The 23,078-nt window shown below is 41.0% G+C and overlaps 1 protein-coding gene across 6 annotated transcripts in view; it reads right to left on the bottom strand.

Annotated features, from left to right (window-relative positions):
• Nucleotides 1–6,409: 6,409 nt before the first annotated feature.
• AAS (Pyridoxal phosphate (PLP)-dependent transferases superfamily protein) overlaps nt 6,410–23,078 on the bottom strand; it is a 526,642-nt gene continuing 509,973 nt past the window's right edge. For 3 of the 6 annotated variants that reach the window (XM_089459846.1, XM_089459845.1, XM_089459843.1), the window contains one exon: nt 6,601–6,995. In XM_089459846.1, coding sequence (XP_089315972.1) covers nt 6,861–6,995 — 135 coding nt within the window. In that variant the 3' untranslated portion in view covers nt 6,601–6,860. Of the gene's footprint in view, nt 6,563–6,600; nt 6,996–23,078 lie in introns of those variants that run through there. The other 3 variants (XM_089459844.1, XR_016267022.1, XR_016267021.1) reach the window with 3 other exon arrangements.

Here is a 23,078-nt window from a genome sequence, read left to right on the forward strand (position 1 = left end):
TCTTGTTTGGAGCCTGATGAATCTTCATCTTTATGTTTTCTAAAGTCCTTATACATTTCCTCTACCATGGACCTTATGGCCAGAAAATTATCTATAAATTGAGGGTCTGGCCCCACAAAACCTTCCTCCGACATTGTTTTCTAAGGATAGACTCTTCCAATTTCAGGATTAGTTTCGACCAACTCTCCTTCTCCTAATTTGAGCTTTGATCTAGTTAGCTTTCAACAACCAAATCCAGCATAAGGTTGTATAACCTTAACAACCTATAGCTCTGATACCACTTGATCTGAAATCACCCCTAAATGACCTCAAGAAATTAATGAAGGTATTACAGACTCATGTGCTGGGTTATGTCTATGTTATTTTAAGCAACGGATTGATAAGATTGCGAAATACACAGGCATTGGAAAACAATAAGAGAAACACAAAAAGTAAATTCAACACAAAAAAACACAACAATTTAATAAGGAGTTCACCCAATCCTCTTGGGCTACATCTCCTGGTCCAGCTTTCAGTGGTGGCCTTTTCTATTGTGTCTTTAAGCAGAGTTTTTACAATGAGGAGCTCAATTTGAGTCTCCTGTAATAGATGATGCTTAGTAGGGTGGTACTTGGATTCCCCAAGCCACTAGAGTACACAGACTCCCCCTTACCAAGTCTCGACCTCAACTGGTCTTAATGGGATGAGTCCAATTTGGTACTCAGTTCCTGACCGATATCCTCACAGGGATTGCTTGAACCTATCTAGCCTTCTCGGTTCTGTCTGCTCAATGTTGCCTTAGCACTGCAGGTCAACTCGACTTCTCTATTCTCTGCTTCTTGCTTCACTCTCTATTCTATCTCCCTTCTGTTCTTTGTTTGTTCGTGGCTTAAATCCAATCCGTTCCTTGACTGTTCACTTCCTCTTCCAGCTCTTCAGATTGCCTACCTCTGTCCGCTGGAATTCCCTACTTCTGCATCATCGCCACTGTGTAACGTTTCACAGAGAGGTGGCCACTTCTCTTCTTACGAACTGGGCGCCATCTTTTCCTCGAATAATTGTTATTTCAGTTATTCCGCGAAATGATTCATCCACCAGCTCATCGGTCATGTTGGACCCCAAATGTCATATGCCTTAGCCTATTCTTCCGTCACATCCGATCTCCCATCGGGTGCAATCTCCACCGTTGATTTGAGGCCTCCAGATCCTACGGTCATCACTTTTATCGCACAGGTGAGTTGCTCGACCGTTACCCTCCAATGAGAGCGGTTTTCTCTCTCATCCATCAGACACGCATCATTTAGTGTATGGCATCGCTGGGTCCTCTGCCAAACCCGCTTACCACCTGAAATGCCTCCAATATTCCACCGGTTTTGAGCGCGGGACTCGCCTTTTAACGTTTTGGGTATTTCTGCACAGTTTTACCTATTTTTCACATGACTAGGTGCCGAGGCTTTTCCTTCTCTAAGGTTTTTATCCCGTGATACATGATTTGCGCTAATAGCGTATCAAAAACGACCTCTGTTTTCTGATCTAGACTCCCTATTTGCTAGTTTGCGCCACTACGCGGTCTCCATGGGCCAATGGTTAGCGCGCTTTGATCGAGGGTCCTTGTTGTTCCATGCTGGTTACAAACCGCCACTGTCTAGAGGTCCTTCTTGATAGCTCATTGTTCACAAGATTTTGGAGTCTAACATAATTTGAAACAGTCATAGAACTCTGATAATTTTCAAGGATCCAATTCAGATCATGTAGCAATGGTGCAACAATGATGATCTTGTTGTTATGATGAATATTTCAGTGAAGGTGCAATAACGATGACCTTGGTGAAGCAGCAATGATGATGTCTCAACAATGACAAAGAAGAGGATTGGTGTCTTGGTCTTGGAGTGGCCTAATAGGTGAAGGTTCATGGTCATGGTATTCGCCAATTGGAATCTCTATAAGAAGAATTTTGTGCGGGTTTTCCTCTCAAAGAGTGAGAGGTTTTGGCCCTGACAGAAAGCCAACATCTTGTGTTCTTATCTCTTTTGTTTTGGTAACTATCTGATAAATTGAAAAGACACACTCTAATAATAACAACCAAAGATTGTGCTAATAAGAAAATTTAAAAATACCCCACTAATAGTTATCATGGCGAGAAGAATCCTATTAACTTAAATTTCCCTAGATTCTTCAACACAAATCACTATGGGCAACATAACTAAGTGTACACCACTAGGGAGAGGCACCATAGATTTTCAAACGAAAGCAGGAATTTGCACTAGTGCCACTAATGTATTGCATGTGCTAGGATTAGGTATGAACCCAATTTCAATATCCGAGTTGGAGGACAAGGGGTACGATGTATACTTTGTGGGAAAGAAAGTATATGTCAAGTGTCCTAGTTGGAAGAAGGTGAGACAAATTGGAACTCGAAGCAACAAGTTATATAGATTGTAGATCAATTTTCCAATGGCACTGAGAGACAGTGATAACAACAATGGGAAGGAGCTGAACGAACTATGGCACAAGAGGATGGGAAATTTGCACCATGGAGCACTTAGGATGCTCAGAGAGACTATAACAGGAGTTCCAACTCTTAGCACCGAGCACGATGACGTATGTCGAGGATGTGTACTTGGGAAGTACGCAAAAGCAACGTTTCCCAGAAGTGACAGCAGAGCCAATGACATGTTGGAATTGATACACTCAGATATCTTCAGCCCTATGTCTCCATAGCTCTTAATGGTGTCGAGTATTTCGTCATCTTTATTGATGACCATTCCAGAAAAACCTAGATCTACTTCTTAAAGACCAAGGATGAGGTCTTTGATTGGTTTCAAGAGTTCAAGGCTCTTGTAGAAAACATGACAGGGAAAAAATCAAGGTCCTACGATCAAATAATGGTGGAGAATACACACATAAAGAATTCACAGATTTTTGCACAAGGGAATGTCTCAAAAGAGAGTGGACAACTCGCTATAATCCACAACAAAATGGGGTAGCGAAACGGAAGAACATAACTATAGTCGGGGCAACAAAGGCCATGTTGTATGATCAAGATTTGCCTAGATTTCTATGGGTAGAGGCATGCAACACAACGGTGTACATTCAAAATAGGACACCTCAAAAAGCATTAGGGAAGAAAATGCCAGGGGGAGCCTTCACTAGGAAGAAACAATAGATGATCTTCTTTTGACAGGATCATTGGGGCTCATAAAGGACTGCAAAAGGAACCTTGCAGCAGAATTCGACATGAAGGATATGGGGTTGATGCACTATTTTCTAGGGTTGGAAGTATGACAGAAGAGTGGGGACATCTTGCCTAGGCAAGAGAGATATGCTACAGAAATTCTAAAGAGATTCAGAATGCAGGATTGCAAACCCATGGCAACACCAATGATTACCAACTAGAAAACGATATATGCATCAGTGTACAAGGAATTCGACCCCACCTTGTACAGACAGCTAATTGGGTCACTCATGTATCTGGTCAACGTCAGGCCAGACATTTGCTTCATTGTCAATACCCTTAGTAAGTTCATGGTGGAAACGAAAAGGGTACATTAGGCAGCAACTAGGCACATTCTCAGATATGTGCATGGAACAGTCGAACTTAAGTTGAAGTATACTCAAGGAGATGACGTCAGATTGAGCGGATTCACAGATGTAGATTGGGTAGGTAGTTCAGTTTACAGGAAAAGTAACTCCAGGTACTGCTTCAGCATTGGATCAGGGATGGTCTCTTGGTGCAGCAGGAAGCAAAAGTCTCATAGCACTGAGCTTAGCAGAGGTAGAATATATGGGGCCCAACATGGCTACGTGTCAAGCCATATGGCTTAGTAAACTATTAGTTAGCTTTTCTAGGAAAAATGGGTGCGACTAGTGTTTATTGTGATAATCAGAGTTGTATAAAACTCTCTAAGAATCTAGTATTTCATCACAGGTCGAAGCACATTGATATCATATGTCATTTCTTCAGAGATTGTGTTCAACATGGGGCAGTCCAGCTATAGTATGTCTCCACGGGAAATCAGGTTGCTGACATACTCACCAAAGCTCTAGGGAGAGCTAAGTTCCTCTAGTTCAGAGAACAGATGGGTATGGTAGAGAACCTGTTTCAGCAGCAGAAACTGATGGATACTCAATGACAATACTTGAGAGGGAGTTGCAATGCATATGCAATAGTTGGCAGTAGTTCAGCAGTAGCACAGATGCAACACATATCAAATTTGTGCAGTGGTTGGTGGGTAGCAACAGTCAGACATTAGCAGCGTGATAGGAGATGGTGCAAAGACAAGGTGTTGCTTCAGTGGGTTGTAGCGCTAGAACACATTTCTCGCTAAGAGGGAGTGTTAGCTTTTGTAGCATGAGATGTGCTCTAGCCACGAAATTTGGTGGAGAGGCTAGAATACATGTATTCTCCAAAACCAAAAAATCGTTTTTGGAAATTGCACCCAGAAGTATCTTAATTAGACTATTAACCAATTTTTAGTTATTTCCTAAGTCTAAACTTAGGAAATATGGTTAATTAATCAATATTAATTAAGATGTGGTGAGAATCATCTAGAAATTCACACGGATCGATAGGGAATTAATCTGGGCCATCAATTATGATTTAATCTTGGCCGTTGGTACTCCAACATAAGATTATAAGAAGAAGTCGATGGGTAGGTGGAAATATGTACCAGAGCAAATACTCAGTTGCTCAATAAGATCAATTTTCTCAGTGGCTGAAATTCGGCAAGAGAAAATCGAGTCTGAGAGTGAGTTGCAGGTGGGAGAGAGAGGGCATCAACAATAGTTTGATAGTGCAGGACAAATCTGGAAGTGGCAACATAGAGGAGGGACGCAATTCAACATCGTAGAGGAGTGATGTAGGCACTACACAGTGATTGCGCAGAGGATGACGTAATAAGGACAACAAAAGGTCAGAAGGTCCTCTTCGGGGTCAATAAATGCTATGGAGTGTGAGAAATTCATCATTAAATTTCTCTCAGTGACTCTTCCTCAATTTTGGCTATCTGTATCTTGTACAAAAATTATTGGTGAAGATTAATAAAAGAAACCCTCATCTGTTGCACCGGTTTTCCCACATTGGGTTTTTCTTGGGACGCTTGTCCAAAAATAATTGTCATTATGGTTATATATGTGCTAGTATTTTTCTTTGCAGTTATTTTCGCAAAATTTTATTTATGTAGGCTGCAGCGTATATGTTTCGATATTTTCCATAGAAAACTATAAATAATTTGTTTAATCAATTTAACAAATAGAAGAAATAATATCAGTTGCTGTAGTAAAATTTGAGACAACGAATTTTCACAATCTGTGGTATTGACTTAAGAAGAACTTTTGAAGCGTTGACTTGTAGCTAGAAGGTCGTTTGTCTTGGTCATTGGGTCTTGAAAAGTCTCATTTTGGATCTGATTCTATAAGAGGTGGATTGTTCGGGTTTTCCCCAAGTTGTGGGGTTTTTCCCCAGGGTGGAGCCTATATCTTGTGTCTACTGTTTTTGCGATCTTCATGATTGACGATTGCTTGATGAAGAAAATTAAACACAAAAGAATTAAGCCAACAAAGTTCACAAATAATTATCAAGATAAGGAAAATCATCATATATCTTAATCTCCCTTGATTTTCCAACAGTTTTAAGTTGTATTTAATATTTTGAAACATGCTTAGTGTAATGCTTTTATAGATTGAAAAGTATAAGAAACTCTTTGCATACATGACCTTGTCTACTTCATTGATGTTCAAATTTCAAACTTTCAATTTCATTAAACAATAGAGTTAGATCCACTTTATATAGATTCAATTATGTGTTGCATCAATGAAGTCAAATTCTCATATTTGGTTTTATTCCCAAAGTGAATTGCTTGAAGGGTTTACTTTGTCATTTAATGTTGTCTTCTTATCTTATGTTCTAGTTGATGATGGATTGTAGAAATAAAACAATTCATTCATCAATCAATATGTGGTAAAAGAATGTTTATGTTTTTCAAACCATATTTTTCAAGTTGTGTAATTCTTATTTGTTTCATTCAGTCACATTGTTCAAGTTATACTTTTCAAGCTTCCTAATCTAATGCTTGTGATCTCATTCAATCATTTAGTCATTGGCTATGAGCATAGTGGTTAAGTAGTGAAGGAGTTCACACTTTTACCAAACCAGAATTGGCTTGTTGATGGAATGCTTTGTTAGGTGATTTTATAATTTTTTTTTCTTTTGGCTAGGTGGATTGTTTTAAATGGATTAATGAAATCAGTCATAAAACGTCTCATATGCATTAAATTTGAATCAAGCAACCACTCAATTGAAAGCATGGATAAATCTCTAACACATCTCAACCATTCGCACAACATTTTAAAAACTCATATGCAATTAATAGAACCTGAATTTTGATATCTTTATCTCTCAAGGAGATTATTATATTATAACATATTATGCACCAAGAATTATAGCAGTGACACATTACCTTTCCCAGTTTGTCTTAAACCTCTAACCAAAATTAACAGTTCGATGTATACTCCTGTACACTTGGCTATCTTTATAAATCAAGGTGCTTGAAAAGTTTCCACGGGATTTATGGTAGGCCCTCTCCTAAGATAACAAAAATGGTCAGTTAGAAAGAAAAAGAATTAAGAAAACATGACTCAGTAAAATTGATGCGTATTTTAGTTTTGTTTCAACTTCCAGTTCTTATAGCAAGGTATTCGTGGAAGGCAGATTTGAATGTGATCCAAATACTTGCAAATACCGTATAAACTTATGGTGGAAACAGAAATGTGAACTATAAATATGCAATCCCATCATCATTCATGAAAATAAATATGTCACTAAAGAATTTGATTTGAATCCATAAATTTAGAAAATCAAAAAGTCATGTGTAGTAACATAATCATTTGGAGAATTCGTAACTCTTTAGAAGAATGACCGCCTGATCTTGAAGTATTTTCCATGCAGCACTAACATGCTGTTGTTCAGTTAATGGCGCACCCACAACAAAACGCAGAGTGAATGTATTGGAAAGAACCTAATTCAAGAATTTAAGTATTAGCATTCAGTAAGCAAATTATCTGAAAATATTTCTTTCAAGTTACAAAATATACATTATAAAATCTCTATGTGATTTGCACTTGGTGAAAAATATTTTGAATTTCTCTCTCTCAAGAGAAACTGATAGGGTCAATGATATCTTATTGTATCTATACTTCAAACATATTTTTGTTAGTATGATATTTGACATGTTTGCTTAAAAAAATAAAGTAGATCCTTTAAAGCACCCTCAGATCTGTAGCAGAAGTGATTCTGAACTATCTCAAAAGGGAAAAATCACATTGTTTTCACACTCAAATAAATTATTCTCCTGAAAAGAATTAAACTCCACCATAAGCATAGGAGATTAAAAGAAATATAGCACAAAACAATTGAATCTATAAACAAAGAGAATTGGGTAGAAATTCTAAATGGTGGGAAATGTATTCAAAGAATTCCCATCTCAGGGATGAAAACATCCACAGCCTCAATTGAAATGACACCATGCATGTCACTCTATAGTTAAAAAGATATTATCCTTCTCTCCTTTTGATGTCGCAATGGTATCATTAACCCTAGATTTGGCCCAAGCCAAATTAGGGTCATTCTAAAAAAAATTGATGCACAGGATATGTCAAAAGCTTTGGCGTAAGTATTGATTATGGTTTTCGTCCACTTTGAAGGACGACACTTGGCTTTATGTGGTTTCTTTTAGGTATTCATCCACCTTGAAGGCACTTCTATATATTTTGAGGCATTTCTACATATTTGGAAGAAAACATTTCACCTATGGGCACCCTTTGGTGTTGTTGCACATCTTCCAAGGCAGCAGCTTCAGTTATGATATTACTTGGGCCACTTTTAGAGGGCAGTGCTCTACCTATTTGAATTCTTGGCATTACATCACCTAGGAAGAGGGAACCCCACCACTTTGACCTTTTCTTGCTATTTTATAGGGCTTTTATTATAATGTATGCATCTTCTTTTTCAAGATCTTTCTATAGTGTAAACCATAAAATATTTTATTTTATTTTATATATGAAGTCCTCCCTTAAGGCTATCAAGGGAATGGAGGTTATTGTCTTTGGAATTACTTGTTTTGGTTTTGATCTATTGCATTGCAAGGGCTTTGATCTCTCAAGGTGTTGGTGAATTGTATAATCCCCTTGTTGAACTGCAGAGATGGCTTTTTTCAGTCTCTTGGCAGTGTAATAGAGAGTTTGATGTGATGTTTCTATTCCCTTGCTATTGTTGGTGTTGTCTTGAATAAAGCAATATTTTTGCCGTGTGCTAAATTCACTCTCATTGCAATAATTTGATTGGCATCTTTACCCTTCAACCTTGGTAGAAACCGCCGCTTGAAGGAATCCTTTGCATTTAATGACTCCATGAAAGTCTGTTAGGATTAAGGCACTAGCCACTTGAGGTTAGTTTTCAGCACTTGTGGTTACAAGAAATTTGCATATTTTATGCTTTAGTGAGCAGCAAATGTAAGGATTCATTTTCTGATCTGAATGTCTCAGTATTAGGGTTTCCGATTACATATTTTGGGCTTATAGTGCAGTTTTATTCTATATTTGAAGTCATATCTGTTTTTTAGCAGTAGTTAAGGTTTCGGATTTGCAGATTTAGTTTCTTGGGCATATTCATTGCAAATCTAAACCTTTATGAAAAAAACTTCGGGTTTGACGTTTCATATTTGGTACTTGATTGGGCAAAATTTTATCTGATTTGACTTTTAATAAATATACAGGTTCTGTTGTTGCCCAAATTGTCTAGGAGAATGCGACAACACTCAGGGCAGGTGCCGTCACTCTGATCCCGACCCTCTCCATTTAAGTTGTCTCCCTACAACAGGCTAAGATGGGTAGTCCCTATGGATGAAACAATGAATCCGGGAGACACAACTGAATGGCCTAGCAACTCGGTTGAAGATAATTGACAAGTTAAGATTATTTAACACAATTTGATTAGATTTAAGAATTTCTTAAGTATGAGACCAGAGCCTTAGGAGTCTAATTTACTTGCACAATATGAATTAAGATACCAAGTTACCGGATGAACAGTCGTTTCTAGGATGAAAACTATCCTATATGAGATGCGACACCTAGAACTAAGTGAGATGCAAACTCTTGGTTACTTTTAGATTAGATGTCTATTCTAAGTGAATCCTCTCTCTCAACTGTTTTGAAGTTAGTCTCAAGTGTAGGTTGTGGAGAGAAACCCAGGAGAAGAAAGCTATGGTTTTATTAACGATACCTCCCTTGGAGTTCTAACCCCTCGAATGCCTTTGGCACTGCAGGGACTATGGCCCTAACAATTGCAAGGTCATTGTGTTAACCACAAGTGAGCGTTTAAACTTTGGAAGATGGGTGAGAAAGGCAGTCTTATCTTTCTATCAAGCAAGCCTCTGCTTTGAAGTAAATTAATTAATGCACAACTAATCCTAGGATGAGGTGAAAGTTATGAGTGATTACTTTAAATGAGATTATTAAATGGCCTCCAAAAATTAATTCTTCTTTGACCCATGAATTTTTTATTATTTTCCACTTGGAGAAAATTTAATTTCTCTCAATTTTTTTTGACTCAAAATTAATTAATTTTCTAGCTTAGGATTTTTATTTAATTTTGCCTGAAAAATCAATTAAATGACTAGAGGGGATTAATTATACCTAAAATATTTTTACCACGCTTTTAAATATTTGAAGGTTAAAAATATTTAAATATAGCTAAAACGTTGAAGAAAGGAGCCAACACGGATCCAAATATCTAGGAGGAAGATGTAAGGGGGGATTTGGGAATTTTCATATCTTACACTGAATTAAATGTCCACATTTCTGATTTGGTAGTTGAAATACCCAACTTCCAGCAATTATGGGAAAGAATGAGGAAATGGTACTAAATTTCTCCAAAGATATTGACTGCTTACCAATTCTAGAGACTTTTGAATTGACCTTGGATCCCAAGGCAGGACCCCAAACTATCATGTTGAGCAATGTGCGTGTGGTAGGGGCAACAAAGAATAGTAGCGAGCAATGGAATGTGGTTGAAGTATGTGAGAGACACAAAGAAGTGAGTGAAAGTGAACTATAGAAACCTATGAGAAGAGAACATAACCCCACATGGGTGTTGGCACTGTGACTCTGATTAGGAGACATAAAACCTTATGACTTAGCTCATTGCTTGTTTCTTCGATCAACCTGAAAGTATGATGTGATTCTCTAGATCGTCCCTGAGTGAGGCAGAGTATGTAGGATCTGAGATCTATGTCTAATATCTCCCTGATGAAGAACGCTAGGCATCTCTGGTTAGGATACCAAAAGAAGGTAGAGAGGGATCCTCCCAACTCTCTATATAGGCAATGATATCGTCCTTTCTCATAGTATATGGGGCACTGAAAAATGTGGTGCATATTGGTCTTCAGCACATGTAGATGGCACCATTGGTAGATCTTATCGGATTGTGGTATATGGTGATCTACTTCCACTCAAAGTCGATGGGACCCAACTCAAAGTTGGCTCAGTGGGATCCTAAATGAGTGCATCTAGTGCCTGTGAGTATAAGGGGGCAGATGATGATGCCATCCTGCAACTCCAAAAAGCATTCTAGGTAGAAGGACATCATTGAGTCAAGGCTCACCGGGGGGGATGTCCAAGTGACCTGAATGTATAATCTATAGATATCCTCTTTGATGGCTTGATTTCATATCTGCTGAGTCGGTAAGAGATGTGCCAGTTTGTCAAAGGACAGGCTAAAAGGAGGAAGGCATTCTAGGGAGATGGTCATCAACTAAGGGAGTTGAGATGCCTCTGCAAACCATCCATGAGCACAACCAAAAGGCAAAACATAAGTGATTTCCTTCGAAGAACAAAGTGCAATATAGGGGTATCTCTCTCTCTTGGTAGCAAAGTATTTGTAATCCTTAACTCTATGGAGGAAGGAGACCAAGCAAAAAATTACCTTAAGGCGAAATGGGTGGACCCCAAACTTTGCTTGAATAATGGGTTGTAGAACTGTGTTTGCAACAAATGATATGCTAAAGAAGCAAGGTTTGGACGCTCCATCATGGCCCAATTTGACTATGGTAAACTAGGTCCCCAAACCTCAAAACCATAGAGGACTGTGGGTCTGACAATGGTCTCCATGAGGTGGATCTTGGATGAGATGTCTTGGAACTATGCCTGGAAGCACTACTGCAGACCAAATTTGGGCCCTTTGAACTATACCCCCATTGACAATGATCAAACAATGGTGTGCAATTTAATGGAACCATTATTGTAGACTGTGTCAACTTTGTATGGACCAAGCCAACGAGTGTGAAATTTACCCTTAAAATCCTTATATCTTGAATCAAATAAAGGATCCCAGTCTCCTTTATTAAACTTCTTTTCTTTGATGAATCCATCATGCCATTTCACCCATTGTTGTTGAACAAGGGTTGTTTGTTGAAGGGCCTCTTGGCGAAGTTCATCCAGGTCATTAAGTTGATCCAGTTGATGTTGTTGTACTTTTGTAAGATCCATCCCAACTTGAAGTGTAGTCTTTAGAGTTTTGATTTCGAATTCAATTGGAAGTACAACCTGCTTCCCATACACAAGCTCATAAGGGGTAAGGCTTGTAGTACTCCAAGTGATTCGGTAGGCCCAAAGTGCCTCTAGTAACTTTTCAACCCAATCCTTACAGTGTGCTAGACTTTCCTTGTTAGAATGTATTCCAACACTTTAATAGTGACTTCCAGTTGTCCATTTGCCTGTGGATAATATGGAGTGGAATTTGGTGCTTGATCTTGAACTGTTCAGTAATGGACCTGACAAGTCAAGAAGTGAATTGGGTCCTGTTACCCACCACCAACGGGTGACACCCATAGGGGAGATTTTTCTCCTAGATGGTCCTCAACAGACAACCAACAACCCCTTGCAGCCACCAGATAGCTCGATGTGCCATTATCTCCGCCACTTGAGCCAACCATTATGATTCCTCACCCATCTGTTATGATTGTATGTTTGAAGGTGGGCCTTCCAACCTCGAAGGTATGGATTTTCATTATGTAGATGGGTATCTTTGCTTACTTATCATGGACACTCCTGGACGTGGATTAGTGTGGGAATTCAGCGGAAAGCATGGGCTTGATTTGTACTCTTGTCCCCTTGACCAATTTAGTGGTTATCCTTGTATCCTAGTCGCATGGGATCTCCTTTAAGGGCTACTAGCCTTAGGGGTGCCACTACATGGAAAATCCTGATTTTGGTTGCATGGTCCCGTTTCCTGATGCCACATATATCACTCCCCTCCACTCATTATAACCCCTTTTCACATATTTCCCATCTGGGTCCACATTTGTCCATTAGGTCCACAAGGAGTTAGCCTCCCCCTCCCCTTGTCCACACGTTGGCTTGGGCCTGGAATGATGCCTCGGAGGTTGATGCGCTAAAAGAAAAGAAAAAGCATAATTTGGCCACTCTCAACAGGAAATGTACCATAGAATGCAAAAGGTGGCCAGGACATACAAATTTAGCACGTGGGCAAAAGCCAAACACGAGCCCTACCCTTATCATTATGGCCATCACCCTGGTTCCTAGGGCCCCTCATATCGAACCTTTACATCATTAAGGAACCCATGACTATCCCAATCCTTGGTGAGCAATGAACTACCCCACCTTAAGGGGGAATTCACTGCTATATCTTACACATCATGCTCTCATCCCCTGGAGCCCCGAGTAGTTAAAAAGAAAAATCAACAAAAGGCAAAAGGCATATGAAGAAGGGTGGAAAAACAAAGGTCGGAGTGCCTCATGTACCACGATTTCTCCCTCCTACATTCATACACCCATGTGTGGGCTTCCTTTGTTATAGCTACCCTTGTACTTTGGCATGTGGCTTGGAGTCTTCCCCTGATACCCCACTCCATTCCATCATTATATCACATGCCACCTGCCTCTTGATGGATGTACCATGGACATGTCACTCCCTTTAGTGGTCAAACCACCAAATAGGGTCCTTGGTTAACCTTCTTCTTGAATTTGGAGACACTTTTATGTTTTGAAGCCCATTATGGAAGAGCATGCCACTATGAACTGTCCACTTGGTTCCATGATTTGTAAGCTCATTTACTCAATTGCACTATTGTTTGGTTGTACTAGAAGGTGAGGGGATAGATTGGATCTTATATAGGATCGTAGGTGGGTCTTCATTTGGGGTTTGATCTCCCTATACGGGGTCCAAGCCCTCCAGAGGGTCATATTGACATTTGTAGGGTGAACGTTGACAGCCATGGGTCTCTACCATAGCAGAGAGCAGATTGCCACTTCATGGGATCCTTCAGTTCCACTTATCGCTTGCTTGTATTCCACCTATTGGACGATGAGGATGCACTTGGACCACCTTGCCTAGCCGGCTCCACTCTTGCCCCACAAACTTGGTAGTTGATCCAGGACCCAGATGAGGATGTGTCTCACCATGGGAGACAATGAGAAGGTTTGCATCATTCTTCTAGCCCTCACAGGTAGGATGCAGGCTTGGTCGATCCATTTGGAGACCCATGAGGATGTTTTGTGCCCCTATAGCCATTTGAGGGCACCAAAGCTCATTTGCTTGGATATCAAGGGGCCACCCCCCTTTATGACACTAAAAACCCTGGTGAAAAGTTCATGTAATAAAATGTTAATAAAGACAAAATAAGACCACGAATAAGGGGCACTTATTCCAAGTTGAATGTTGGGCAAAGATATCCTAGTGAGCATCACTGGATGTGTATTTTGGCTAAGGAAAGTTGGCAAAGGCATTAAAAGGCAAAAAAACATTTTGGCACATTTATTTATGAAAAAAAAGGAAATTAAGAGAAAAGTAAGGTGAAAGGTCACAAGTTGCATGTGAGGAGCAAATTGAAGGAAAATATTAGAAAATGAAGAAATTAGAGGCCTCATGCATAAAAAGGCTTCTGAGGATTTGTTCATGGCTTTTGTCAAGTTCAAGTTTGGAGCTCTCTTATTATTCTCTCTCTCTCTCACTCTCTTGGTCACTTTAGAGTTTTCTTGGTGCACTCTAACTTTGGATCAAGGAAGGAAAAGCAAGCAAAGGGAAAGGAAGGCAAGCAAGGATCAAGGAAAGGAAAGCAGAATCAAGAAGCTTCAGTAGGAATACTTGTAGGTAACCTTTGGCATGTGTGACTTCCTAGCTAGTTTGGACATGCATGGCTTTGCATGTTGGTGTATGGTTCTCTTGCTGTTGGTGGCATGGGTTTGCCGGGTTATGACAGTGGCTTTCAGCGTAGCTTTGCCTTTTTCCAGATGCCATGGTGTTGGGAGGTTTATTTCGGTTTTTAAGCTTTGGTTTGCCAGATGGATTCAGGAATCCAGGGTGGAGGTGGTCTCAAGTTCCATTCACAAAGGCCTAGGAGTCCCTTGACCGGTTTTGGAAGGATACACAATAAAGGCTGAGGGAGATGTCTCGGTTTAGGGCCTAGTGATCTGGGTTGGATTGTGGTAAAGCCTAAGAGACAAGGAGATGGAAAATTCCTCAAGGATAGTGATGGATTCCGAATGGCATTCCAAGTTCTGTTTGGTTGTGATCGGAGCACCAGTTTTGGTGTGATCACGGTTTGATGAGGGTGGAGGTGGTTTAACCTCTAGATTCCCTTGGTTGTTCTTGAATTGATTGTTCTATGAGATCTCACATTCATGCTTGGAATATGGCACGAGGGTGACTGGCTGAAAGAGAGATTTGGTTCAACCATGTCTATGGTTGGGTGGTACGTGGAAGTCCCGAACCTGGTTGGATTTGCCTATGATTAATAAAAGCTAAGTTCTCTTACTTTTGCACTTGTTTATATGTGAATTCAATGGTTGTTTTATCTCTGATATTATATGGTTTTATGCTGGTTATAAGCATGGTTCAATGACTAGTTCATGTCATGGTTATTTCATGTATTTACTTATGCAAGACCTAATTAATGTTGTAGTAGTTCAATGGAGAAGGAGGTGATCATTCTAGTTATGTTTCATAAGTTGTTTCAATCATTTATGCTCTATCTTGTCTCCTAGACATGTAGGTTGCATTGATGCCAAATGTTTGACAAAATGTGAGTCCCGGTTGGGGATGCTCAATCCTAGTCCTGAGGATGATTTTGATTGATCAGCATCGTTATCATGTCTTTAATGAATTCTGAAGGTTGTAGCAAGTTCTCGGCAGAGGCCAGAATTTTGGCTAGAAAAGTGGCTTAAATCCCAGTGTCGTTGGCACAAAATTGGCAATTTCAGTCCACAATTGCTGGCAGGCAGGCCTGTGAGAGCAACTTTAGGTTGCAGGTTGCTCCCTTTCCCATAGTATGAGAGCGATTATGGCCTAAGAGAACCAGAACAACAGTGGGGCTCGGGGACAGGCTGTCTGAGTGCCTGACTTGTCTCCTGAGGGGTCTGTTGATGATTTTGGATGACTGTGTGCGATGTTCCGTCGATTCCATTTCCTTAACGTCACCAGGAGATTGAATCCCTTATAGTAACCTTTCTCATCACATGTTTGCTCGACTAGTTGGCTGCTTGGGTGGACCGGGGAGGAGGGGATGTTACAATCATTATGTTTAGAGCTCATTTGTTAAAGTTTAGGTATGTCTATGCTTAGAGCAATTTATTTCAATTTTCACAGTTAGCTCAATATCTTTTCCAGATTAGCAATCGCATTAGCATTAAAGTAAACTGCAGATAGAACATAAACATAAATCGCAGAAGACAAGCCAAGACAAGAGGACACAAGATGTGGCGCTAGCCAGGGACAAACCCTAATGTGGGGAAACCTTTGATCAATTCTTCTTATATGTTCTTCAATAGTTCATCAGAGAGAGAGAGATAGTACGTTTACAACAGACGTCAACACTTTGACTTATCTAGATAAGAGCATAGATCATATCTAAGAAGATGATACATGAGATCAGTTGAAGACATGTTGCTTCAACTGATTCTCCAAGGTGACTTCTTCACCTATCATTGTGCTGCATTTCGTCATCATGCTGCACCTCACTGTGCTGCACCCATCATCACGATGCTGCATCTCATCATGCTTCATTAATCATGACTGTACCCATCACTGTACTGCATTATGTGCCATTGCTGCACCATTGCTGCACCATTGTGCCAAAATACAGATCTCATTGCCCTGATGATGGACTCACCTAGCTAGTCCGAAACGTTGGTTTCATAAATTGTTCACAGGTTTTTCCATTAGCATAAAAATTGCTGCACCATGTTGCCATACTAACCTATGTGCTGGCTGCACCTTGCTTGCTTGTTGTCCTATGCATGCTTGATGTTGCATGCTAGTTGTCCTTTGCATGCTAGCTGTAACATTGATTCCTTGGTGTATTTGCTGCTAAGTACCATACAACTGTTCCAATGTTAGTTAGTTGTCCCTTGGATGCTACTCTCCTTCGGAGACAGATGCTTTGGCTGTTCTAGCAGTTTCCAGTAGTTCCGACAGTTCCGGCTGTTCCCAACAATTCTGGCAGTTCCAGCAGTTCCGGCTGTTCCGGCAGTTCTGGCAATTTCGGATGTTCTCGACAATTCCAGCTTCTGCCCTTTGCGTCAGCTTTCCTGCCTGTTCTGGCAGTTCCCGACAGTTCCGGCAGGTTTAGCAATTCTTGCTATTCCCAGCAGTTTCGGCAGTTCCGATAGTTCCTGCAATCCGACTATCCCAGCAATTCCAGCTATTCCCGGCAGTTTCGGCAATTCCGGCTATTCCCGGCAATTCCAGCAGTTCCTGGCAATTCCAACTATTCCTGTCAATTCCTGCAATTCTGGCTTTTCCTAGCAGTTCCGGCTATTCCAGACAGTTCCGGCTATTCCAGACAGTTCCGGCTATTCTCAACAGTTTCGGCCATTCCAGACAGTTCCGGCTATTCTCAGCAGTTCCGGCTATTCCTGGCAATTCTGACAATTTCGACTATTCCCAGTAGTTCCGGCGATTTCCGGTAGTTCCAACTTCCAGCAGTTCCCGGCTATTCTTGGTAGTTCTGGCTATTCCCGAAGGTTCTTGCTTTTCTCGGTAGTTCCGACTATTCCTGACAATTCCGGCTATTCTAGCAGTTCCCGACAATTCGACTTTTTCCCTCTGGATTAGGGCAGCGTTATCCCTTAGGATCTCTCCTCCTACTAAAACCCAAAGACGAGTAGAGAGGAAGAGATCCCAAGTGTGTTGAAATGACTTGAAGGCCACCTCTACTTATACTAAAACGTTGAGCACAAGTGGGGTTTATATGGTTGCTGGCCGACCTTGATGAATTGTCCCATAATAGAAATAAATTCATATCTCCATGAATACTTATCGGAATCAGATGATCTTTAGATCAATCTTACACCTCTCAATGAGAGGGATCCAAGAAAAATACCAGCTTCCATTAATAAGATGAAACACATGGAGTTTGGGCCTAGTTGCCAATTTTAACACTCCCTCTCAACTAGGGAGAACTCCATCCACTGATCCATATATCCGACTGTACTATCTCTGCCATCAATGCCCTGCACTGCTCTGCTCTGTTGAGCTCTGCTTTGCTGAACCATGAAGAAGAAGAATTGATCGAGAATGTCTCATACCATTCTCTATTGACCCGAAGTCAGTTTCATCTGAAGATAGTGTATCACATCACTCTTATTGGCCCGCAGTCAGTTTTATTGATCCCAGATCAATATCACAAGAGAGTGTCTCAAACCAATCATACTAATCCCAGATCAATGGAGGTCATCCTAGCATAGGGAGTATGGTAGATACATCGATGCGTTCATCGATAGTACTAATATGGTCCCTAACCCCATTTCCCTGCTCATTGATCAGATGAGAGGTACTTCCCATGAGTCCCAGACTGCATGGGTAGGATGCCTCGACAGGAGTACTAATCATCCTGTCCACAGGAGAACGAATCATACTGCCCACAGTCGCCACGGGAAAACTAATCATCCTAGCCCACAAGAGAACTAATCATCCTGTTTCACCATTGCCAAGGGAGAACTAATCATCCCGGCCCACAGGAGAACTAATCATCCTGTTCCACAGTTGCCACGGGAGAACTAATCATCCCCACTCACAGGAGAACTAATCATCCTGTTCCACAATTGCCATGGTAGAACTAATCATCCCGGCCCACAGGAGAACTAATCATCCTGTTCCACAGTTGCCACGGGAGAACTAATCATCTCGGACCACAGGAGAACTAATCACCCTGTTCCGCAGTTGCCATGGGAGAACTAATCATCCTGGCCCACAGGAGAACTAATCATCCTGTTCCACAGTCGCCACGGGGTATCACAAGGGAAGGTTGAACCTGTCATCTTGTACATAGCGCACCACTAGGGGAGGGTGAGTTGCCCTGTGGTCGTATGTTGCTCCAATAAGTACCCCAAGCCCCCCAGAGCTTCCAGAGCTCAATGCATGCAACATGCAGGACCCTTATAAGGTCTCTCGACAACTCTAAGTCATTCGGGAAAGCCACAGATTTGACCTTTCCCCGGGGCTTTGACAAGATGTCTGCGACCTGTACATCAGTGTCAATGTGATGGAACCTCCTCGCTCATCGTCTTACCATATCCCAAATAAGGTAGTATCTGATGTCTATCCGCTGGAGCAGTCATCGAATATGGGATTCCTCAATAATCGAATCCCCCTTCTGGTTGTCACAGACAATCATAGTGGTATTCATCATGTGTACAAACAACTCACTTAAGAGCTTCTGCAACCATGTAGCTTCACACGAGATCATACTCGTAGTTATGTATTCGGTCTCGGTGGTGCTTATAGCAACCGACTTCTACTTCCTGATATCGAAGCAGAATCCAAAGAGAACCAGCACTGAGAAGTGCTCTAGTGATCCTCCACAATACCTGCCCTGTCAGCATTCGAATAATCATGCAGTTTCATATTTTCGGCAGTGTATCTCAATCCATGAGAGATTGTGCCCCGAAGATATCTTAGAAGATTCTTGGCACCAATCCAGTGAGGCTCAACCAGATATGAGCTAACCATGCTAATTGCAAAACATATGTCCGATCGGAAGTTCACCAAGAACATCAACGCGAATGAGTTTATGAAACTCAGAGGCATTTCCCAAATCTAGTCCGACATCACTACCATATAACTTCTGAAAGTTAAGATCGTCGAGGTAGTCACAGGCTTGCAGTTTATCATTCCACATCTGGAATCCAACTCCCTCTTACTTCTGCAAATGAGAGGGTCTGCACCAATCAGAAATAGGTCGTCCTCATAAGGTGACGGTATGAGAGGTCTATCATCCACAACCTTTGGGTAATGGTTTGGATCGGTTTCACTCCTAGTGAATCTCAGCTTCATCAGACAGCTATCAATCCTCTCATACTACGCTTGGGGTGTTTTGCTTCAAGCCATAGAGGGATTTCTTCCACCTGTATGCACGAGATTCCCGATCATGAATCTCAAACTCCTTAGGTTGTTCCAAACCTGTGGACCTGCTACATGAGGGGAATGGTCCCCTTATAAGATTTTCCTTCTGTACATCTCAGACATGTACCTTCATGCTCTTCTTGAATTTAGGGATCCCTATCACCATATGACTTACATCCGGTAGGGCCCCATAGGTATACCTCTGGTGTTAAATATGGGACATGTCAATTAACATGATCCCCAATGGACCATCCTGCAACTTGATACAAATTGCCAACCCTGAACCCATGAGAAAAAGCATATTTGAAAATACTATTTTTAACACATACCTTTCCATTGATGAATGCCACCCTGAAACCTTTGACTTCTATTTCCGAGATGGACACCAGGTTCTTGTGATTAGGTACATAAAGCAGATTCTTGTAAATGAATAGAGTTACCCTCATTCAATTAAGGGGTAACATTCCCTACACCCTTTCCGGGATAGGTGGCATTAGCTCCAAGTATAATCCCACGATTGTTTCCATCTCTACCAAATTAGAGAGTGCACTCTTCTATCCAATGAAGTGCCTTGAAGCACTATAATCAATAAGCCAAATTCCCAAAGAATCTGAAGGAGAGGGCCAATACAAGATAATGCTTCTTTATCTTATCAAAAAAAACATTTGATTCTTCATACCTAGGGTTCCTTGCTTTCTTTGAAGAGTCGGCCATTTCCTTGATGACTCGCATTACCTGTCATTTCTTTGATCATTGAAGATGTCCCTGGAATGATTGTTATCTTCATCGATGCATCTCTACCATTCGGACACTCCTTCACATAATGGCCGAACTTATTGCAACCAAGGCATCTGCCTTTCCTTGCACCCTTAGATCCGGACTTCCCAATGAAGTGATATTTAGGTAGGCCATCAGAAACTTCCGTTGCGCCATTCTGATAATATTCTTTGCTTCGACTTCACCCTCGGTGAATTTGAAGAGGGATGAGGAATCCACTGATCCTTTTGTCCTTTCCCAACTGTCTTTGGTGATTGCTCTTTCACTCTTGCTTGGGCATTGTCTTCACCTCAGCGCTGATACCATGTTAAATTTTAGGTATGTTCTATGCTTAGAGCAATTTATTTCAATTTTCACAATTAGCTCAATATCTTTTCCAAATTAGCAATCACATCAGCTTTAAAGTAAACAGCAGATAGAACATAAACAAATCGCAGAAGACAAGCCAAGACAAGAGGACACAAGATGTGGCGCTAGCCAGTGACAAACCCCAATGTGGGGAAACCCTTGATCAATTCTTCTTATATGTTCTTCAATAGTTTAGCAGAGAGAGAGAGATAGTACGTTTACAATGGAAGTCAACACTTTGACTTATCTAGATAAGAGCATAGATCATCTCTAAGAAGATGATACATGAGATCAGTTGAAGACATGTTGCTTCAATTGATTCTCCAAGGTGACTCCTTCACCTATCGATGTGTTGCATTTCGTCATCATGCTGCACCTCACCGTGCTACACCATGTTGCACCCATCATCACTATGCTGCATCTCATCATGCTCCATTAATCATGATTGTACCCATCACTGCACTGCATTATGTTCCATTGCTGCACAATGTTGCCATACTGACCTATGTGTTGGCTGCATCTTCCTTGCTTGTTGTCCTATGCATGCTTGATGTTGCATGCTAGCTGTAACATTGCATGCTTGGTGTATTTGCTACTAAGTACCATACAACTGTCCCAATGTTAGTTAGTTGTCCCTTAAATGTTGCTCTCCTTCGGAGACAGATGCTCTGGCTGTTCCGACAGTTCTCAATAGTTCCGGCAGTTTCGCCTGTTCCTGGCAGTTCCGACAATTTTGGCAATTCCAGTTGTTCCTGGCAGTTCCAGCAGTTCTGACAATTCCAACTGTTCTCGGCAGTGCCAGCTGCTGCCCTTTGCGTCATCTTTCCCACCTAATCTAGCAGTTCCAGCAGTTTCGGCAATTCCGGCTATTCCCGACAGTTTCGGCAGTTCCTGCAATTCTGGCTATTCCCGGCAGTTCCGACTTTTCCTGGCAGTTCTAGCTATTCTCGGCAGTTCCAGCAGTTACGGCAATTCCAGCTATTCCCGACAGTTCCGACAGTTCTCGAAAATTCCAGCTATTCCCGACAATTCCTGCAGTTCTGGATTTTCTTGGCAGTTCTAGCTATTCCTTGCAGTTCTGGTTTTTCCCGGCAATTCTAACTATTCTCGGCAGTTTCGGCAATTCCGACTATTCTTGGCGGTTTCGGCAATTCCAACAATTCCGGCTATTCCCGGCAATTTCGGCTATTTCCGGCAGTTCCTGCTTTTCCCGACAGTTCCGGCTATTCCCGACAATTCTGGCAGTTCCAGCTATTCCAGCTATTCCCGGCAGTTCCGGCTTTTGCCCTCTAGATTAGGGCAGTGTTATCCCTTAGGATCTATCCTCCTACTAAAACCCAAAGACAAGTAGAGAGGAAGAGATCCCAAGTGTGTTGAAATGACTTGAAGGATTTATACTAAAACGTTGAGCACAAGTGGGGTTTATATGGTTGCTGGCCGACCTTGACGAATTGTCCCATGACACAAATAAATTCATATCTCCATGAATACTTATCGGAATCGGATGAGCTTTAGATCAATCTTACACCTCTCGATGAGAGGGATCTAAGAAAAATACTAGCTTCCATTAATAAGATGACCCACATGGAGTTTGGACTTAGTTGCCAATTTTAACATCATTCATTCATCTTGGCACACACTGGACTCCAGTAGGCCTCCTCAATGGCCCTTCGACCTATTGTATCTATTATTTTTCCCGTTTGGGAGGCTTACTTGTATATTATGGAGCTAACATGGTGGGCTTGTCACCAAGGAATGTTATTTCTGCACATTATTTTATTAGTTGGGGCATTATCAGGGCTTATTAGGCAAATCGAACCCCTTAGGGAGGATATATATTGATGTGATGATCATTTCATTTGATCATCAATTGGCTTTGGACTTGTATCTCTTCTTGAGAATTTTGTTAGCCTTATTGATGGACGAATTGGAATCTTGATGCATTTCGATGTTTGGTAAGACTTGTCTCTTATCTTGGAGCTTCAATTTTTGTCTCTATTGGTGATTGGAAAATTTCTCTATACTTGTGTCTTTTACATGGCTTCTTTCTCATGTCTTGCACTTATATAATATATGGAAAATTTTCGCTCATGAAGTTGGTGTAGCTGCCTTAATGAAATGTGAATTTGTTTGATCTTGTCTTTTTGACGGATTTTTCATATGTTTATGCAAAGTATAGTGAATGAATGTCCTAGGGGTATATGATTACTCATAATTGCCTTGATACATCAAGTGAAACATCAAAGAAGTATAAATTTCCCTAGTAATCTAGTTGCGGCTTCTCGGGCCATGTGTAGTTGCTGGGGAACTCCTTGATCAGGTATAAGCATCTCTGAATATTGAATCTCCTTGACTCCATTCTCCCAATATGCTAGGCACTAGTCTAGTCCTAGGTGGTAAGCAAAATGAACATATTTCCCACCTCTTTTTCTCTTTCTAAGCCCTAACCCCAGTAGGCTTCCTAGGGCATCACAAGAAATATTTTGTATCCATCGAAAATTGATGAGATTTGGTCTCAAGTTGCACTAGTCTCCCCTTGAGAGGTCCTCCAATTTTGAGG

The sequence above is a fragment of the Pinus tabuliformis genome, chromosome 7 (assembly GCF_031772625.1).
Source record: "Pinus tabuliformis cultivar Carrire ecotype Pingquan chromosome 7, CPIR1, whole genome shotgun sequence".
NCBI classification, from domain to species: domain Eukaryota; kingdom Viridiplantae; phylum Streptophyta; class Pinopsida; order Pinales; family Pinaceae; genus Pinus; species Pinus tabuliformis.